This window comes from Caloenas nicobarica, chromosome 15 (genome assembly GCF_036013445.1).
Source record: "Caloenas nicobarica isolate bCalNic1 chromosome 15, bCalNic1.hap1, whole genome shotgun sequence".
Classification (NCBI taxonomy): domain Eukaryota; kingdom Metazoa; phylum Chordata; class Aves; order Columbiformes; family Columbidae; genus Caloenas; species Caloenas nicobarica.
The window spans coordinates 2,928,813-2,945,415 of NC_088259.1; the positions used below are offsets into that span (position 1 = coordinate 2,928,813).

General features: G+C 45.4%; 1 protein-coding gene and 1 non-coding gene across 3 annotated transcripts in view; both read left to right on the plus strand.

The window, feature by feature from the left end:
* Positions 1-931: 931 nt before the first annotated feature.
* TRNAE-UUC (transfer RNA glutamic acid (anticodon UUC)) lies at positions 932-1,003 on the plus strand. Its single transcript has one exon. It is a non-coding gene; the product is annotated as a tRNA-Glu (tRNA).
* A 4,636-nt stretch (positions 1,004-5,639) lies between these two features.
* The window catches only part of RBM39 (RNA binding motif protein 39), a 31,751-nt gene continuing 20,787 nt past the window's right edge, over positions 5,640-16,603 (plus strand). For both annotated transcript variants that reach the window (XR_010607035.1, XM_065645475.1), the window contains exons 1-4: positions 5,640-5,929; positions 9,100-9,162; positions 10,975-11,024; positions 14,473-14,667. Coding sequence is in view for 1 of the 2 variants with exons in the window: in XM_065645475.1 (XP_065501547.1) it covers positions 9,112-9,162; positions 10,975-11,024; positions 14,473-14,667 (296 nt within the window). In the remaining variant the exon portion in view is untranslated. The remainder of the gene's footprint in view (positions 5,930-9,099; positions 9,163-10,974; positions 11,025-14,472; positions 14,668-16,603) is intronic.

Genomic DNA, 16,603 nt, shown 5'->3' on the forward strand with positions numbered 1-16,603 from the left:
CTGCAGTAAGGATTCTGAAAAGTCTACCTGTTTCTATCAGACACACATTTTAGTTTTAAAAAAGTTTGCACAGGGTGAAATTACATTCTTTGATTTTGAGACAGAGTCAAAATTGTCATCTTCTTTTTTGTTATTCCAAATAAATACTATTCTGGGTCAACATGTTAATTTCAGATTTTCTATATAATTAACCAGCTTTTGCTTTATTGTAATATGTTGTAGTGGAAAGACACATTACTTCGGACACTTCAGACCTTTAGGTTACCAGTACTTAGGTATAATTTTCTACATTTTTGATTCAATCTCTAGTAAGTATGTAATAACATCAATAAAACTCACCTCTGCTCACTTTTAGCACCAGATCAAATGATCAGAATTCAGAAGTATCCAGCTCTCGGACAGAGTGAGTCTTTTTGAAAACCTGAACATTATTTATGCGTCCAACTAACCCTAAAGTTCTAGTAGTGAATTGTTCCTTTGCCTCTGTATTTTGTCATGGACTAGACTGAAATACAGAATTAGCACACAAATCAAGGGGTCATTGAATCCTAGATAGTCAAGGTAAGTTTAATGACTTAGGCAAGAATGGCCCTAAATTTTGTGGGGTTTTGCACATCGGTTTTCTTCAATTAGTGTAAAAACTCCCCCGTGGCTTGATGGAGCGCTGGCAGCCCGGCTCCTCCCCTCGCAGCCGCTGGCCGTGTTCCCGCGGCCCTGCCCGAGCTCTGGCCGGGGAGCCCCGGCCCCAGGGTGACCCGTTCGGTCCGGGCGCGGCTGCGCGGGGACCCGCGCCCGAGCGCCCCCAGCCCAGCCCCGGGCGGAGCGGAGCGGAACGGCCCGGGCCCAGGGGCGGCCCCGCGGCCGGGCCAGCGCGGGGGCAGCGCCAGCGGTAGAGGCAGCAGGCGGCGCGGCGGAGAGCTTGAGCATGCGGTCCCACATGGTCTAGCGGTTAGGATTCCTGGTTTTCACCCAGGCGGCCCGGGTTCGACTCCCGGTGTGGGAAAGCTTACCTTTTCGCTCCTGTTTCTATTTTTTTTTTTCCTTCCTAGTTTTTGAAAAACCTTTTGTTAACTCTGCGAGACTGTGTTCGGTGTTGCGCCTTTCATCATAAGGAGGACATTGAGGTACTAGAGAGAGTGCAGAGGAAGGAACGGAGCTGGTGAGGGGCTGGAGCACAAGTGTGATGGGAGCGGCTGAGGGAGCTGGGGGTTCAGCTGGAGAACAGGAGCTGAGGGGAGACCTTCTGATCTCTGACCTGCCTGAAAGGAGCTTGGAGCCAGGGGGGGTCAGGCTCTGCTCCCCAGGAACAAGCGCCAGGACCAGAGGAAACGGCCTCAAGTTGCGCCAGGGGAGGTTGGGGTTGGATCTGGGGAACAATTTCTTCCCCAAAGGGCTGTGGGGCATTGGAACAGGCTGCCCAGGGCAGTGGTGGAGTCACCATCCCTGGAGGGGTTTAAAAGGCATTTAGACGAGGTTCTCAGGGACATGGTTTAGTGCTAGAGTTAGGTTATGTTTAGACTTGATGATCCTGAGGGTCTCTTCCAACTGAAACAATTCTATATTCTACAATCCCTTCCACCATCCTCAGTGCGGGGTAACCCACATCCCAGGCCCTCTGCATCTCCCCAAACCCTGTTAAGCAAATGCCCAGGTGCTCGTTGCAGGGTCGGGAGTTGTCGCAGTTGAGCCCGACAGACGACATAGACCAAGTTCTTCCAGGATGAAAGTAGTAGCTGCCATTTATTGCCACAAGTGCATTTTTATACAGTTTTACCAATTCATGTGTCTCTTCGCTATTGGTTACAAGTTACAGCAGTAACATCTCATTGGCTAATTTTGCTATCATCAATGTTACTCTTCTATTCCCTTCTCTCTCACGAGTACACCTTCATATCTCTGGATACTCCTTTACTCCCATCTTTCTCATGGGCGGGCTTTAATATCTTCAAGGCTAATCTCTGTTCCCATGCTGTCAGGGAATCCATGGCCGGCGTTCCCACAGCCCTGCAGCCAGACCCAGTCCCTCCTGCCAGTCCAACCATCCCACGGCTGGGAACACTTTAGAGTGTGTCACCGAGAGCTCCCCCCAGCCTTCCCGTCAGGTCCAGAGGGGGATCCAGCCAAGAACCACGCCAGCTGCCCCGCGGAGCTGCACGTCCAGAGCCCACGGGCCGGGGTAGCACCGGGAACACACCAGGGCTGGGCTGGACACCGAGCTCCGGCGGCTGCCGCCAGCCCAGGCCCCTCAGCACCCACCGAGACCATGAGCACCCAGGTTTATCCTTCCTCTTACCCTGCCCCAGCATCACACAAGGGCGAGGGGTGTTTTGGTGGCTCCACAGGCAAAAAAAAGGAGAGAAAACCATTCAGGAAATCCATCAACACGAGCCCAGGCACATACTTAAGTTGCAATCGTATGATGAGGGAACAAGAATCTGGAGCTGGTCAGACCCAACCCTGAGGCGGCTGATGGGGAGCAGGAGGGCGAGGGACACACAGCCACAATGAACCTCCTTTTGGCTGTGAGAAAAATATTAATTTTGTTTGCAACCAACCTGTACAAAGATTATTAGCTTGGAATAGACCTCTTATAGTCATGCTTTTAAAAAAAAAAAATATTTTAAAGCAGCTCATTTTCCCTGAATGTCCCAAACTCAATGAAGTTGACAAGTTCAGCTTAGAAAGAGTTGGAAACTCTGTGCAAAAGCTTCAGGATCTTTTTAGGCTATCAACATTTCAGGAACTTTGTTAGAAATGACATTAAATGACACAATAGCCTGGAAGTTTTGCAAAAACAAGTTTTCATTTGGAAATCTATGGGCCTGAGTTCTTATACCTTATTTAAATATTTCTATATGCAATAGTAAAATTATAATTTCGGGACACAAAGTTTGTTTAGAAATTCTCTTTACATTGTTTCAGACTGGTAGAACAAAACCGAAACAACCTGACCCCCCTGCCATTATTGCTTATCTTGGGCTGACCTCAGCAGGAAACCCCACTCAATGCTGTCTGCACCATGGTGAACAATTGCCCCAAACTTACGTATTATCACATTTAAATACAAATGAGCCATTTTGTGGGCTCCCAGGGGAAACACTGCACTGTTAATGAGACAAGAGGGTTTTGTTTCACAAAACACTACTTATTTTTTCAAGTTAAACCATTCAGCTTCTAGAAACCTGCAGAAGCTTGGGCCAAAAGCTGTACCAGAATGTCAGGTCACTGAAAATTTAAGTTACATTTGGGACTATAGTAGCTAAAAATCTGTCAAGCAGCAGTGGCCTGTTGAGGGGGGTGCAGTTTCTGGCAGAAGGGAACAGCTGTGACACCTTCAGATGTTGTTACTCTTAAGGAATCCTGGCAAGCCTTCTGCTTGGTCAGACCACAGACGCTGTTAAATCGTCACATCAGAAGAACCAATTGTGAAGGAACACAAACAATTTCACCCATCTGCCCAATCGATGACCTAATCTGCACACCCTCTCTCACCTACAATAAAAGACAAGCTTGAAACAGCAAATCTTGAATGCTAACCCAGGCCATCATCTGTTTGGCCCAAGAAGTATTTCAACATATGATGCTCCCTCCTGGGCTCTCAGGCGTCAGCATGAGCAGCTCAGGGGCTTCTTGACCTGGCCACAACTTACACACATTGTATGTTTGTCACCACAATTCAGGTTTTTTTGAGGTGTTGAAAAGGCAATGGGCTTTCCTCCTCTGGCCGGAGATCCCCAACACAATTCTGACTCAGCACTGCCACCCACGATGTTCAGCTGGAAATGTCAGTGCAAGGGTCACCTGGGATCTCAAGAAAGGTGTTAGTTTTCCTTTACAGCAGGCATAAAGTTATTTGATGTAACAGATATGGGTAGAAATTTGGGCGCAGGTGTTAAATGGCCTGTCTACACAGGATACACTCTTGTTATTCCAGTAACCGCAGAGTGCAATGAGCATTTAAAGGGCTAACGCAGCCTCTGGAGCTAAGAGGCTGTAAAACCACTTATGGTAACGTGGTACTTGTTGCTGTTTAGGGCTGGGCTGGCAGCTAAACAGCAAACCAGTTGCTCTCTCACCTTTCCTTCCCTGGAGGGAAGGAAGGGAAAAAGAAGGGAAGACTCATGAGTTGAAACAGATTTAGTAAAGCAATAATAAAAGAAGAGTGAATGTGAAAATCATAAAATAATATACAAAGCAAGACTTGGACTCTGGAACATGCCCTCCCAGTAATGAATGCCAGAGGCAGAACCTGCGAGGACAGTGCGACCAGAGCCCCCGTGCAGAGAGATCGTGGGTCAGAGCTCAGGAACAGGACCCCACAGGTAGGGCGGCCGTGGAAGCAAGAAGGCAGTGCTGGCACCTTCCCGCTTACCTACGGAGCACTCGTGCTGGCCAGCGTGGGTCAGCTGCCCAGGATCTGCTCCTCCCCGCATCACACACCTGCTCACTCACCAAACGCAGGAGACTGAGGGACGGCCTTGGCTTCCCCAGCAGCGAGTGCCGATATCACACAGAATCACAGAATGTCAGGGGTTGGAAGGGACCTCGAAAGCTCATCCAGTGCAATCCCCCCGCCAGAGCAGGAACACCCAGATGAGGTTACACAGGAAGGTGTCCAGGCGGGTTGGAATGTCTGCAGAGAAGGAGACTCCACAACCTCCCTGGGCAGCCTGGGCCAGGCTCTGGCACCCTCACCATGAAGAAGTTTCTTCTCATATTTAAGTGCAACCTCCTGTGTTCCAGTTTGTACCCATTGCCCCTTGTCCTATCACTGGTTGTCACCGAGAAGAGCCTGGCTCCATCCTCCTGACACTCCCCCTTTCCATATTGATCCCCATGAATGAGGTCACCCCTCAGTCTCCTCTTCTCCAGCTCCAGAGCCCCAGCTCCTCAGCCTTTCCTCACACGGGAGACGCTCCACTCCCTCCAGCATCTTCGTGGCTCTGATCTGAGTTTACAGTCATACCAATTCCTGAACTATGGAAAACTACTTGAAAACAAACGTTAACTTTGTCTCAGGCTGTTACCTTATCATTCTCAAACTAAAATCAAACCAAAGGACGGCGCTAACTACCAAGAGGAAAACTCACTGACTGCATGGAAAACTCCTTCAATTCAGCCAAACAGGCACATTGCTGGAGAAGTGGAAAAAAGCGGCAGTTTCCACAGCAAACCCCCCAGCCTGGGCATGCCCCGTGTGCACGGCCGGGCCGGCGCTGGGACAGAACGACCCGGGACAGGAGCGGTTCAGCGGGCCCGGCAGGAGCCCGGAGCCCGGGGCTGGGCCCGGGAGCGCCCCGAGGGCCCAGGACACGGCAGCTCCAGCGCCGGGAAGCCGCGGAGGAACCGCGCCCACGGGCGGGTTCGGGGTTCGGGTCCCGGGGGCGCGGGCGGGGCTGAGCCCCCGCGCGTCACCTTTGACCTGCCCGCCGCGCCCCAGCGCGCGCGCGCTCTCGCGAGAGCGCGGAGAGCGCGTGACAGCTCCGCCCGCCTGCTCCAAGGTCTCGCGAGCGTTTGAACGGCCGCTTCCGCGAGCGTTGTCTCGCGAGAGCCGGCGGGCGCGGGCGCGCGGGGCCTTGTCTGGCTCCGCGTCTCGCGAGAGCCCCTGCGCCGCGCGCTGGGCGACCCCGTGCCGTGCGCGAGCCTGCGAGCGGCCAGACGCGGCGGGCGCCATTTCGGGGAGCAGCCGGCGCCGCCACAGCCGGGGCCCAGCCCGGGTCCGCGGACCGCCCGCCACGGTCGCGCCGCCCCTCGCCTCCTGCCGCCCCGGGGCTGCCCGAGCGGCGCCCCACATCTGAGGTTTAGCCGCCCGGAGAGGGCTCCCGAGCCCTCGGGCCCATCCCCCACCCTCAGCGCAGCCAGCGCCGGAACCGGGAGCCGCCGCCGGACCTCGGGCGCCCGAACGAGGCAGCACCGGCCCGCGGCGCAGGTAACTGCCGGGCTGCGAGCCGGATCCCGCCGCCGGGCGAGCCGTGGCCTGCCCCGCCGAGCGCTGCGGCCCGGGCCTGCGGGCGGGCCGGGAGGCCTCGCCCCTCCCGCCGCCAGGGCCCGCTCTCCCCGGCCCGCCCGTCCCTGGCCCCGGGGGCCGCCGCCGCGCTCCCCGCTCGCGTTCGCCCTGCGCCGTCCTGCTGCGGGAGCGCCCGGCGGCCCCGAGGCCGCGGCCCGGCCGTGTGGGGCCGGCCTGTTCCTGCGGCCACGTAGCGGGCGGGTCCGGCTGTCCCCGCCGCGCCTTGTCCCTCCCCGAGTCCCCCCACGATGGCGCTGTGCGGAGTGACCGGCCCGGCGGTGCCGGCCTGAGCGGCGGGGGCGGCTCCGGGGCTGGTAACGGTGGGAGGCGGCGGCGCCTCGGCCGGGCCCGCGGGGCTGAGGGTGTCCGGGGGCGCGGGGCTGGGGCGGGGCGGCTCCGGCCAGCGGCGTGTGTGCGATCCCGGGCTCGTTCGGTCCCGATGGTGCGGGGGTTGCGGTGGGACCTGCCGGGGCAGCCGAGTCTCCCTCCTGGAGCGTCCGCCTTCGGCCTCGGCTGCCCTGGTGATTTTCCAGGAGGCTCCTTGTAAAGCGAGAGCGGAATTGTCATTTCTTGGAATTTCCAAAACGGATAATTTCGAGGAGAGGATCTTTTTAAACTCCTTTGGTGTAGTATAACACAGCAAAAAGAGACGGATCCGCCTTGAAAATACCGACGAGATTAGTATTAATAGATTTCATATCCCTTTAGACCTTCTGTAGATCTAAAAGTTTCAGGTGTAGTTTATTCCTTGTTTGTATTGTTTTTCGTTGTTGTTGTGTTTTGAGCTTTTTTCTCTACAGAGATGTCAGACATATGTAGCTGCTTTTTTTTGAGCAAACTGAGAGGCTTTTATGAGAATTATTTTGGTCTTCTGTGTTTAGCAAAAGATAGTTTAAAATCTGTCATGATTTTCTACTCATTTGAAATTAGTAAGGACTCTTATTTGTGCTTTTATTCCTAAAGGAAGAAATATCATATGCATTACATGAATTGCAAAGTTGGTAGTAGGTCTGTGTTGTGCGAACAGAAGGTATTCTGATAAAAACCGTGGTACTGTATCAATGAAGGTGCTTTGCAGTGAGTACAAAGGGTAGAGATTGCATGGGGCGAGACCAAAGGTCCATGGTCTGTGGTGGTGGCCAACAGTAAATGGCTAAGAAAGGACAGAAACAGGGCAGTCATACGGGGACACTTGCCTCTGTGTGCTCTTAGTCCTCAGCTGGTTGTGGTTCAGGGTCACAAGGCACATCTCTGTTTAATGAAAAGCTTTTTCTGTAAACTTTTGTGCTTTTTTGTTTTGGGTTTTGTGAACACTGCATGTGGGGTTTTTTTTTTCCTTTGTTAGTATTCACAGTGCTCTGTAGCAGTGAATTCCATGGCTTAATGCTCTGTGAATACGGACCTTTGTTGTGAACCCACCGGATGCTGGTTCATTCACTCTTATTTGGGTGAATTCAGTGATAGTCACTCCCTCTTTGCTTTTCCATGCTGCTCATGATTTGGTGGTCCCTGTTATGGCCCCATCCTGTTTAGGATGAAGAATCCCACCCCAGATGTGGCTGGGTACATTAGCTAAATTACACGTACAAAAATGTAATTGTGGGTGGGAGTTGTCGTTGGTGGGAATTTTTTGGTAGAATCTTGGGTTTGGCTTGGTGCTTTTTCATGGTCCTTAATCATACTGATGTACTAGTTCATACCAAATGCTGGTAGAGTAGTGGTGAATTAAATCATGCACGTGTATGTAGATGACTTTAAAAGCTGAATGTAAATACTCTAGTAAAAAGTAAAATTAAGCCATTACACATCAAAGAAGGTTGATCCTGTTTGTAAGTGATAGCACTATAGCCAAGAGGTAATAACTTGAAAATGAGGTTAGTGTGCCTTGGTTAAGTAACTGGGTGTGCACCTCCAGTGCTCTGGTATTGCTGAAGGATTGTGCTTTATTCTCGATGTATTGATGGGCGATGGTCAGATGTGGGTGGGGGTGTGACTTGATTATTCCATGTGGTGCAGTTCTGGTATAATATTCTCAGTTATGAGTGAACAGTTTAAAGGGTGTTGAAATGTTGGAGTGATTTCATGATGCTGGACAGCACGGTTCCTGCAGCCATGCCTGTAACCGAGGTGCAAGAAGGAACCTGTATGATTAAAAATCCATTTTATGGCACTTGTGCAGGAAAATCTTCACTCTTGGGCTGTCTGACTTGGATCCAGAGGCCTGGTCATTTTTGAGCTTAAGAGAGAAAAAGGAGGCAAACTGTTTTTTTAAGAGATTTGAGGAAGTTGAGTCTCTGTGCTTTAACGCAGAGAATCTTGAGAGGTTCTTAACAGCATACCTGAATAGAGAGAGGAAATCAAATGTCAGCGTGTTTCAGAGTAGAATAAATGCAAAATTACATTGGGGGTTGGAGTTGAAAAATAAGAGGAACAATTTAAAAAACAACAACAAAACCCCAAAACAGAACAAACCACAACAAAAAAATAAAAATCAAGTTTGTGGTGACTGGCATTACATGGTGGTGTTGCCTGAAACGTGAAGTTCCAGACTGGATGTATGTTGCGTATGCTTTAGTAGCTCTTAATGCCTGAATCCTTTTTCCTTTCTGGCCACTGTTGTGCAGGAGGCCGTGTTTCTGAAAGGACCAGAGTGTTCACGTTAAGTCTTTAGTAGGTGTGATGGTAGCAGGTGCTGGGAAGCTGTAAACAGGTTTGCTTGAATGTTTGTTCTGTGTTCTGTAGATGTCTTTCTCAGGCAATCCTTTGGTCAAGCTCTAGTACTTGTCGAGATGGCCACCAGACCTGTTTCCATATCATAAATGATCTGTGTTCTTTGTTTTGAGAGAAATAGGTGCAGTACCACTGGGGTTTCCACTGGCTAAATGTGTTCAATAGCATTTTGTTGTTCGCAGCTGTAATTGCTTTGCGTCACGTGCTTTATCATCTGACCGGGCAAAGCTTCATTCCAGTTCTTGTGGGAAATGTCTGCTGTGAGTTTGAGCCGATGCAGGGATGGCCTCCTAAGCAAAGCCTTTGGAATCTAAAGCATGAGGGTGTTTTCAGTCTCAAGTGGATTTTGCTTCTTCTTTCAGGTGTCCAGAAAAATGGCTGATGATATTGATATTGAAGCAATGCTTGAAGCTCCTTACAAGAAGGTGAGAAAAATGTGCCAGTGAGGTCCTGTTTACCTTAATTTAGCATTATTCATGAAACTACTGCTGAACTGTAAACTAACATCCCTGGAGCCCTCATGATTTGTCTTATTGGAGATGCATTACATGTAACTTACAAGTAAATATATACTGTTAATGTAATTATATTGTGCAGTAGTTTCACTTCAGCGTGATGAATAAATGCCCATCTATCTCTCTTTGTAGACTTGCCTAACGATATCTCACCTCTACTCCCATGAATTCACCTTTGATTCCAGTGTGAACTGTCAATCATAAGGTAGTAATTGAGTGACGTATCGCTGTACCGTGGTCCCCTAGGTTTAAAAACAAAACAAACAAAAAAACCGATCACCCAAAAACAACCAACCAAAAAAGAACCAAAACAAAAAAACCCGAAAACCAAGAAACAAAAATCCTCTCCTAATGATGCCAGGTCCAGTTTGGTATAGCAACAAGGTGAATGCAGTGGTTTGGGAAAACAGCAGGGTTCCAAGAATTGACCTTTTCACCAGTCCCATGGCAAGTAAATATTTGAACAGTCTGCTCAGTTCAAGAAGAGTGAGACTTGCTTTTAACACAGAAGACTGGTGGCAGTTAATCTTTTAACAGGGCAGATGGAAATCAATTGCTGAGTGAATGAATTTACGGAAATTCTTGGATCCCTGAATAGAATGTTGTTAGCAAGTAAAAGACAGTATCACAGTTTGCAGTGTCATTCTAAAATAAGCTCTTGTATTCTTCTGTCCTAGTTGTTTAATTAGGAAATGTCAATCTTTATGCAAAATTTTTATCAATTAGCATAGCGATGTCTTTTACCTAAACCAACAGCAAATGAATACTGTCTTTTTTTGTTTTTCACCAAATGGTGGTGAAGTGTTAACATTATGCATGCTTTAGCACTGGTTTTGCAAGAAATGTATATTAAGTCGCTTAGGAATTGTACTTTTGATGTAACTGATGCGATTAAACTGTAAAGCAAGCATATAAATTATATAGCAGCTATTGTTAGTCTATTCTGCAGTGTTTATTACAACCATGTCATGAATTTTGGATGAGCATTTGTAAGTTTTAAGTGGTATATTTAGTTTATGTAATATTTAGTAACATTAAACTCTTGAAGAGAAATTTGTAAATTGTTATGTTAAAATTCTTGTGTCCTGGTTTAACATGGATATTTTCCATGTAAACAGGTATGGAAATAGGGAATGTTTAGGCTGGACTGGTGGATTATTGATGACTTTCTTGGGAGTCGACGTTACTAAAGCAGTGTGAATCCCTGTTTGCTTCAGGGCGAGATGTGTGACAGAGGTGACATCAAGCTCTTACAAGCCTTCAACGAAAATGAGCGAAGATCTCGGGAATGGCATCGGTCACAGGAAATCCATAGTGGCTGGCTGCTAGCGTAGCCACGGGGGCTTAGGCAGAGATATAGCCGCGGGGCACACAAACCTGAAACTTCTCTTACATTTATAGAAATAACATTTAACCACTTGAGTGCTGAATTCTACAGGATAACTTGCTCTCTAAACCATGTAAGGAAGTATCCACAATTTAATATACACTTTTAAATGATGTAAGTCTTGTATTTTGTAATTGTATGACTTAAATTTAAGCAGCAAAGTGGTTAAACACGCCTACCTAAATTTTCTAAATCTTTCCACATTAAACTGTAAACAAGTAATTTAGTATTAAAATTTTTGTTTTGTATTTTCTTATTCCTATTCCCATTACCCTTTGACCACTTGAAATGTTTCCGCTTCGTCCTCACGATGTTCTTCTATCAACCCTGCTTAGGATGAGAACAAACTGAGCAGTGCCAATGGCCACGAGGAACGCAGCAAGAAGTAAGTGCTGTCTCAGTTCTCTGCATTTGAGAGGAGGCTGCTGATCTTTGTAAACTTGTGAGTGCATGTCAGCAGTGTTTAGGGAAATAAAATGGCAAAGCTCGATATTTGCAATTGCTGCAACTGCAGCAATTATGAAATTTTCTTTTATTTACAAGTGTCATTATGGCTTGTCACTGATGTCATCAAAGTTGTGGAAACATTTGATGTTAGCATCAGCTAAAATACAGACTTGGTAGGTTCAGCATATTACATTTCTTTTTTGTTGTTTTAGCAATGCAATAGATTTTGCATTTTAAAAACTTATTTGGTGTAGCATTTTGTGCGACTTGGAACAGTTCAAAGCATTTAAAGATATCAGTGCTTTCTTGAAAACGCTTAAGGTGTTGAATCCCCTCTCTCTATTCCCCCCTATTCAAAAATTTATAAATTTTTTTGTGTCTAATCTAAATTTCATAAAATTATAACCTCTTTAAAGATGAGAGAATGAGCCCACTTACTTCAGGAAGCATAATTCCAGGGTCTGAACACCTGCTGCTGACTCAATCAGAAATTTGAAGAAAAATGCCTTGTGTGAAAGAGGCTCTTAACTAGTTGGTTAAACAGTAACCAGCATGTTTTTGTAATATATGGCTAACTAAGAAGTCAGCATGTATGCTGTTGTCATCGTCTGAAATCATACAGATGAAATGCTGAATGGATCCAAAGAACATTTATTCGCAGGTGTATAAATATTTGGGAAATGAGAAGTCCCAATTCCAACATTAGACATGTTGGAATCTAAAATGGATTATACCTTATATTTGTGTTCCGAACAATACTGTGAACATCCTTCTCATGTTAAGCACTGAGACCTGTAAAACCCTGTCAAAACCAGCTGCTCCCAATATTTTTAATTCTGGATTTTTATTGCTTTAAGGTATATATATGTGGCCTGTAAAACCCTGCTTTTGTGTGGATGGCTACTCTCAAACTGAGATCTGAAAGAAAGACAGTGGTTTTTAAATTTTAGGATTGCTTCTGACCTTGGTTCATGGTAGAATGGTGAGAATAGTAGAATGTATTTGTTTGTTTCCTTAGTTGCTGTAACCTCTCTAAGACTAAGGCAATTACATTCGTTACCTTTGTGCCCGGGGTCCCATTTTCAGGTTGGACCTGTATGCTCCAAGTTTGTATTTCTAATGCAGAAAAACAATACTAAGATTAGAAAATAATTATATTATTGTAAAGTAGAAGGAAGTCAAGGTGTTTTGCTACTGTTAGTCTTGCAGTGTTGTGTGGAGTTTCACCTCTTCCTGCTTTCTTAAATATACCCTCGTGTTTGTTCAGAAATGTTGCTCCTGTGGTATATCCCCATTTCAGTTTTCGAGTTAGCTATTGCTAGAAGATTGTTTATTCTTGTACTGCAGTTCTCTGCTTGAATGAAGCTTTTTGTCCCAGAATATTGAGTTGATACAGCTGTTGCTCCTCTAAATCTTTAGAGAATGAACTACACCAGTTTGTATGTGACTTGTGATCGTGCACTGTGTTGCTGAAGACTAAGGCATGTATAAGCTTTACAAGACACTGCTTTGCTCATTGGTTTAATTGGAGTGTCAGTATCTAGAAGGATATTCTGTATCTACTTCAGTTGGACAGTGCTGAAAGAAGGTTCAAACTGTCAGGAAAACCGTAATCCACACCAAACATAAACAGCTAGAACATTAGATTCTGTGTGCAGCTTTCCATAATTGTCAAATCACACTAAATTTCTGTTTTAGGAGTCAAAGGGGTTAAGAATCTACAAATCTACTGGATGTCTGTAGTCCATTTTACTCGTGGTTGGAAGGCAGAACGTGGATCTTGGCTGTCAGGAGTCTTTGCATGCAAAGAGGGTTCAGCGCACAATTGGATGGGGAGTTGGGGTCTTTACCGAGGTTTAGCTGCAGTTATCGCTTACGCTGGCCAGAATACTGGGTTACAGGTAGTATTTTGGGGAGCTACTATGATAATGAGTGTTTGAGGGTTTTGACCTATAAAGTTATTGCTAAGTGGTGGATCCTGTCCCAAACTGCATTGCTGAGGGAAGCGTAGTTAAGTGGTGCTCATGCAGATCATTCTGGATTTCTGAGTGGTGTCATCTTACCGAAGGTTGTGAAGCTTCTGAATATCAGGTTTTGGTGCAGCAGCTTCCTCCATCCCTACAAATAAATATTAGAGAAACTGATGAGGTATTGTAGATGAATGATCGATTAAAAAGGAAATATTACATATTTTAAAACCAAATAAAAGTTTCTTTTTAGAGATAAGTAATAAGATAGTTTCAATGAGTCTTTCTAGGTGGGGATTGGAGAGCAAAAGCTGCTAGTGATTATTAGGCTCAGATGTGGTAGCTGAGAGATTTTTACTTTAGTAATTGAAACTAGTGAGAAGGCTGGGTTTATACGTGACCATAGAAAGTGAACAGGGATGAACTTTTTTAGGAAGGAGGAGGTGGCATACAGAGTTTTTAAGTGTATGAGTGACTGCTTTGAAAACAGCTGATGTATGTAATCAGAAGACTCAAAAGGAGAGGAAAAATTGAACAGCAAAATGATATTTTGAATTTCAACAGTTTAGCGGCCAAGTTGGTTATTCCCAAAATTTAGTTTGAGGTAAATTACTGTCTTAAGTAACTGCTTTATCATCTGTTTAACCTGTGGTTTATGTATACATACGTATATATTTTAAAAACCAGGAGACCGTAAGCTTTTATGGTCCAAGACTGAGAGAAAAAAAAATTCAAATAACCTAAAAGTAGTCTGTCAAGAATGAAACAGTGGCTCACTGGTTTTCAGATATGAGGTATAATTAATTTACAGATTTTTAAAGTTTACATTTTCTAAGTAAATGGTGAAAATTATGAAAATCTGCAGTTTGCCCCAAACCTGTATGAGCTGCAGACTTAGAAAAAAAGTGGCTTACAAGTGGGAGTAGCAGGTAGGAAGCAAAACTCTTAGGCAGTGTGTTAAGACTGATGGCAGGGAGTATTGAGAGAAAATAATTTTTGTTTCTGTAAGACTTTCCTCTTCCTTTCTGTTTTTGTTGTGTTTTGTTTTACTTTGCTGTAAAAGTAGAATTTATTCTTAGTATCTTGATGGTGCATTTAAAGTATGTTTGAAAGACATGTGAATTACTGCATTTAATATGTACTAGATCTAATGCAGGAGATATTTTTTCAGTCCTTTTACTCTTCCTGAAAGAACTCTTCAGTGACAACAACATTTAAAGTGCTTTGAGCACTTCATGCTGCTCATGATAAATTTTAAAAGATTGCTGACATGCTTAAAAGAAACTTGTACAAATACCAAGAAGTAGTAACTTTTTTCCTGTGAATATCTGTGACATCAAGTTAGAAGAACTCTGGAACATGAGGTAAATAATAACACTGAGCTACATGTGTAACCAAAGTTGTGATTTTCTTTGTCAGGAGAAAAAAGAGCAAGAGCCGAAGTCGAAGCCATGACAGGAAGAGGAGCAGAAGTAAGGAACGCAAACGGAGCCGAGATCGGGAAAGGAAAAAGAGCAGAAGCCGGGAAAGGAAACGGAGCAGAAGCAAAGAACGCAGACGCAGCCGCTCTAGAAGTAGAGATCGCAGATTCAGAGGCCGCTATAGAAGTCCCTAGTAAGTTATTCATGTAGAGTTGTATGTGTGCTGCTTTAGTGTATGATGTGGAAGCCTAAAGTTTCACTCTCTTGCTTTCTAAATTGGTCACTAATCATTTCAGAAAAGATGAGAGGTTAAGGTTGAAGAGTGTCAATAAATGTGGAATGAAAAAGAGGAGGACAGTAACATATCCAGTTCCTCCTGCTAGTTTTCATTCTTATCTGAACACAGAAAGATGCAAAAGCAAGTGAAAGAATGTGTACACCTTACTGGAAAACAAAGTTTTATCACAAAATCAAAATAACGAGCAAGTTGTCTGGATGTCCTAACTATATTCAGTATATGAACCTGATGGTTTAACTGTCAAAAAATGAGTAGTAGTCTATGACTTTGGTTACAGGCTGGTAAAACCTTTTGCTTGTATTATGAAAGGTTTTTATTGGGTAGCTGCTCTGAAACATTTCCTGCATAAACACTTCCTGTGTCAGTGCACCCAAACAGGAAGCGTCTTGTCTTAGTAATGCCCACGTGTCATGTATTTGGCCTGTGTTTTCTCAAACTTGTTAGGAGGCTGTGGAAGAATTCTTCATTTCCTGCTAGCTCTTTGGCTTGATAGAACTTCTGCTGTAGGTAGTTTCTGACAGTTGTAAATAATTTCTCAAAAAACCCCTTTTTTTCATTGGTATTCTGTGTTTCTGCTGGTTTTTGTTCCTGCCGTGCCCTTTGCTCTCCACCACCTCTTTTTGCCTTCAAAGAAGAAGAAAACCAGTGGGAACTGGGCTGAATACTTGTCTTTCGTTGATTGCCCAAGGCTGCTGTTTGTGTCTGCTTTTGTCCGAGTCTCATCTTGACTGTTGTCACATCTCAGAATTCAAGATTGTGTCAGAAGCGTGCATTTGAAAATAATGTATTTTTATAATCATGGCATATAATGTCATCTGTGATGGAGAAGTCACTTTCAAGATGTTTGAGAAGACAGTCTTTACCTTCTGATAAATTACAGGCTTGTACAGTTTTCTGCACATTAATGTTTTTCTAGGTGACAGGGTTCCAATCCAGGGAACAAATTCCTTTTGGTACTCTTTGAATGCAAACAAAAAATGCCTGAGGTCTGAGGGTTTCATTTTGCACTAACTCACCTGGATGTTGGCATTTTCACGATGAAAACATACTGTGACTCCCAGCTCTGTGAAGATGCAGTGTCATCCTGTGCGTCCATCAGTCCTGTGTACTCGGGGATCCCAGAGCACATCAGCCCTGCTTTTACTTTGTCTCGAGGATCGGGCCTATCACAGCCTCTGTAAAGCTGCTCTGAGCTTCAGCTCTGAAGATTTCAGCTGTGCACAGTTGGTGTGTTTTCTACAGCTAGTTGGGTTGTGCCAGTGCCACCATCGTGGCTCCAGACTGTCTTATAGAGGAGCCTTCATCAAGATCTTCAGCCTTCTGTATGTGGAGCCTGCCAGTCTTCTCACCTCCAGCGTGGTGTTGCATGGAGAGGATTTCCTTCATTTCATCACTTGATAGGGAGTTGCTGCATTCTCCAACCTGCATCAGAGGGTTTTGTTCTTTGTTTTCCTCTTGTCACGGGGTGGAAAGGTTGTTCATCTAGAGAAATTTGGGAGTCTCATTGTTCAGGTCTTCCAAAATAATTTCCTCAAGTAGAGGTTGAAAGTATGGACCCATGCGTGTTTTAAAGCATGAAGATGTGTTGTGCCAGGAAGGTAGATTATGTTGAGGAGTCTTTTTTGTTGTTCTGATACTCTTCCATAGCTGTTCTGGGTAATTTCTCTGGTATTGAGAGACAAGGAACAAAAAGGCAAGATAATCTAGTATTCCCTGAGAATACAAGGTTGTGCTTAGTGGTTTGGCAGTGTTGTGTTCTCTGCTTCAGTTGCTGAATTGTTGCTTTCATTTAACCAAGCAGAATTTCAGCATGTAAAATAGTTTAGTTGAA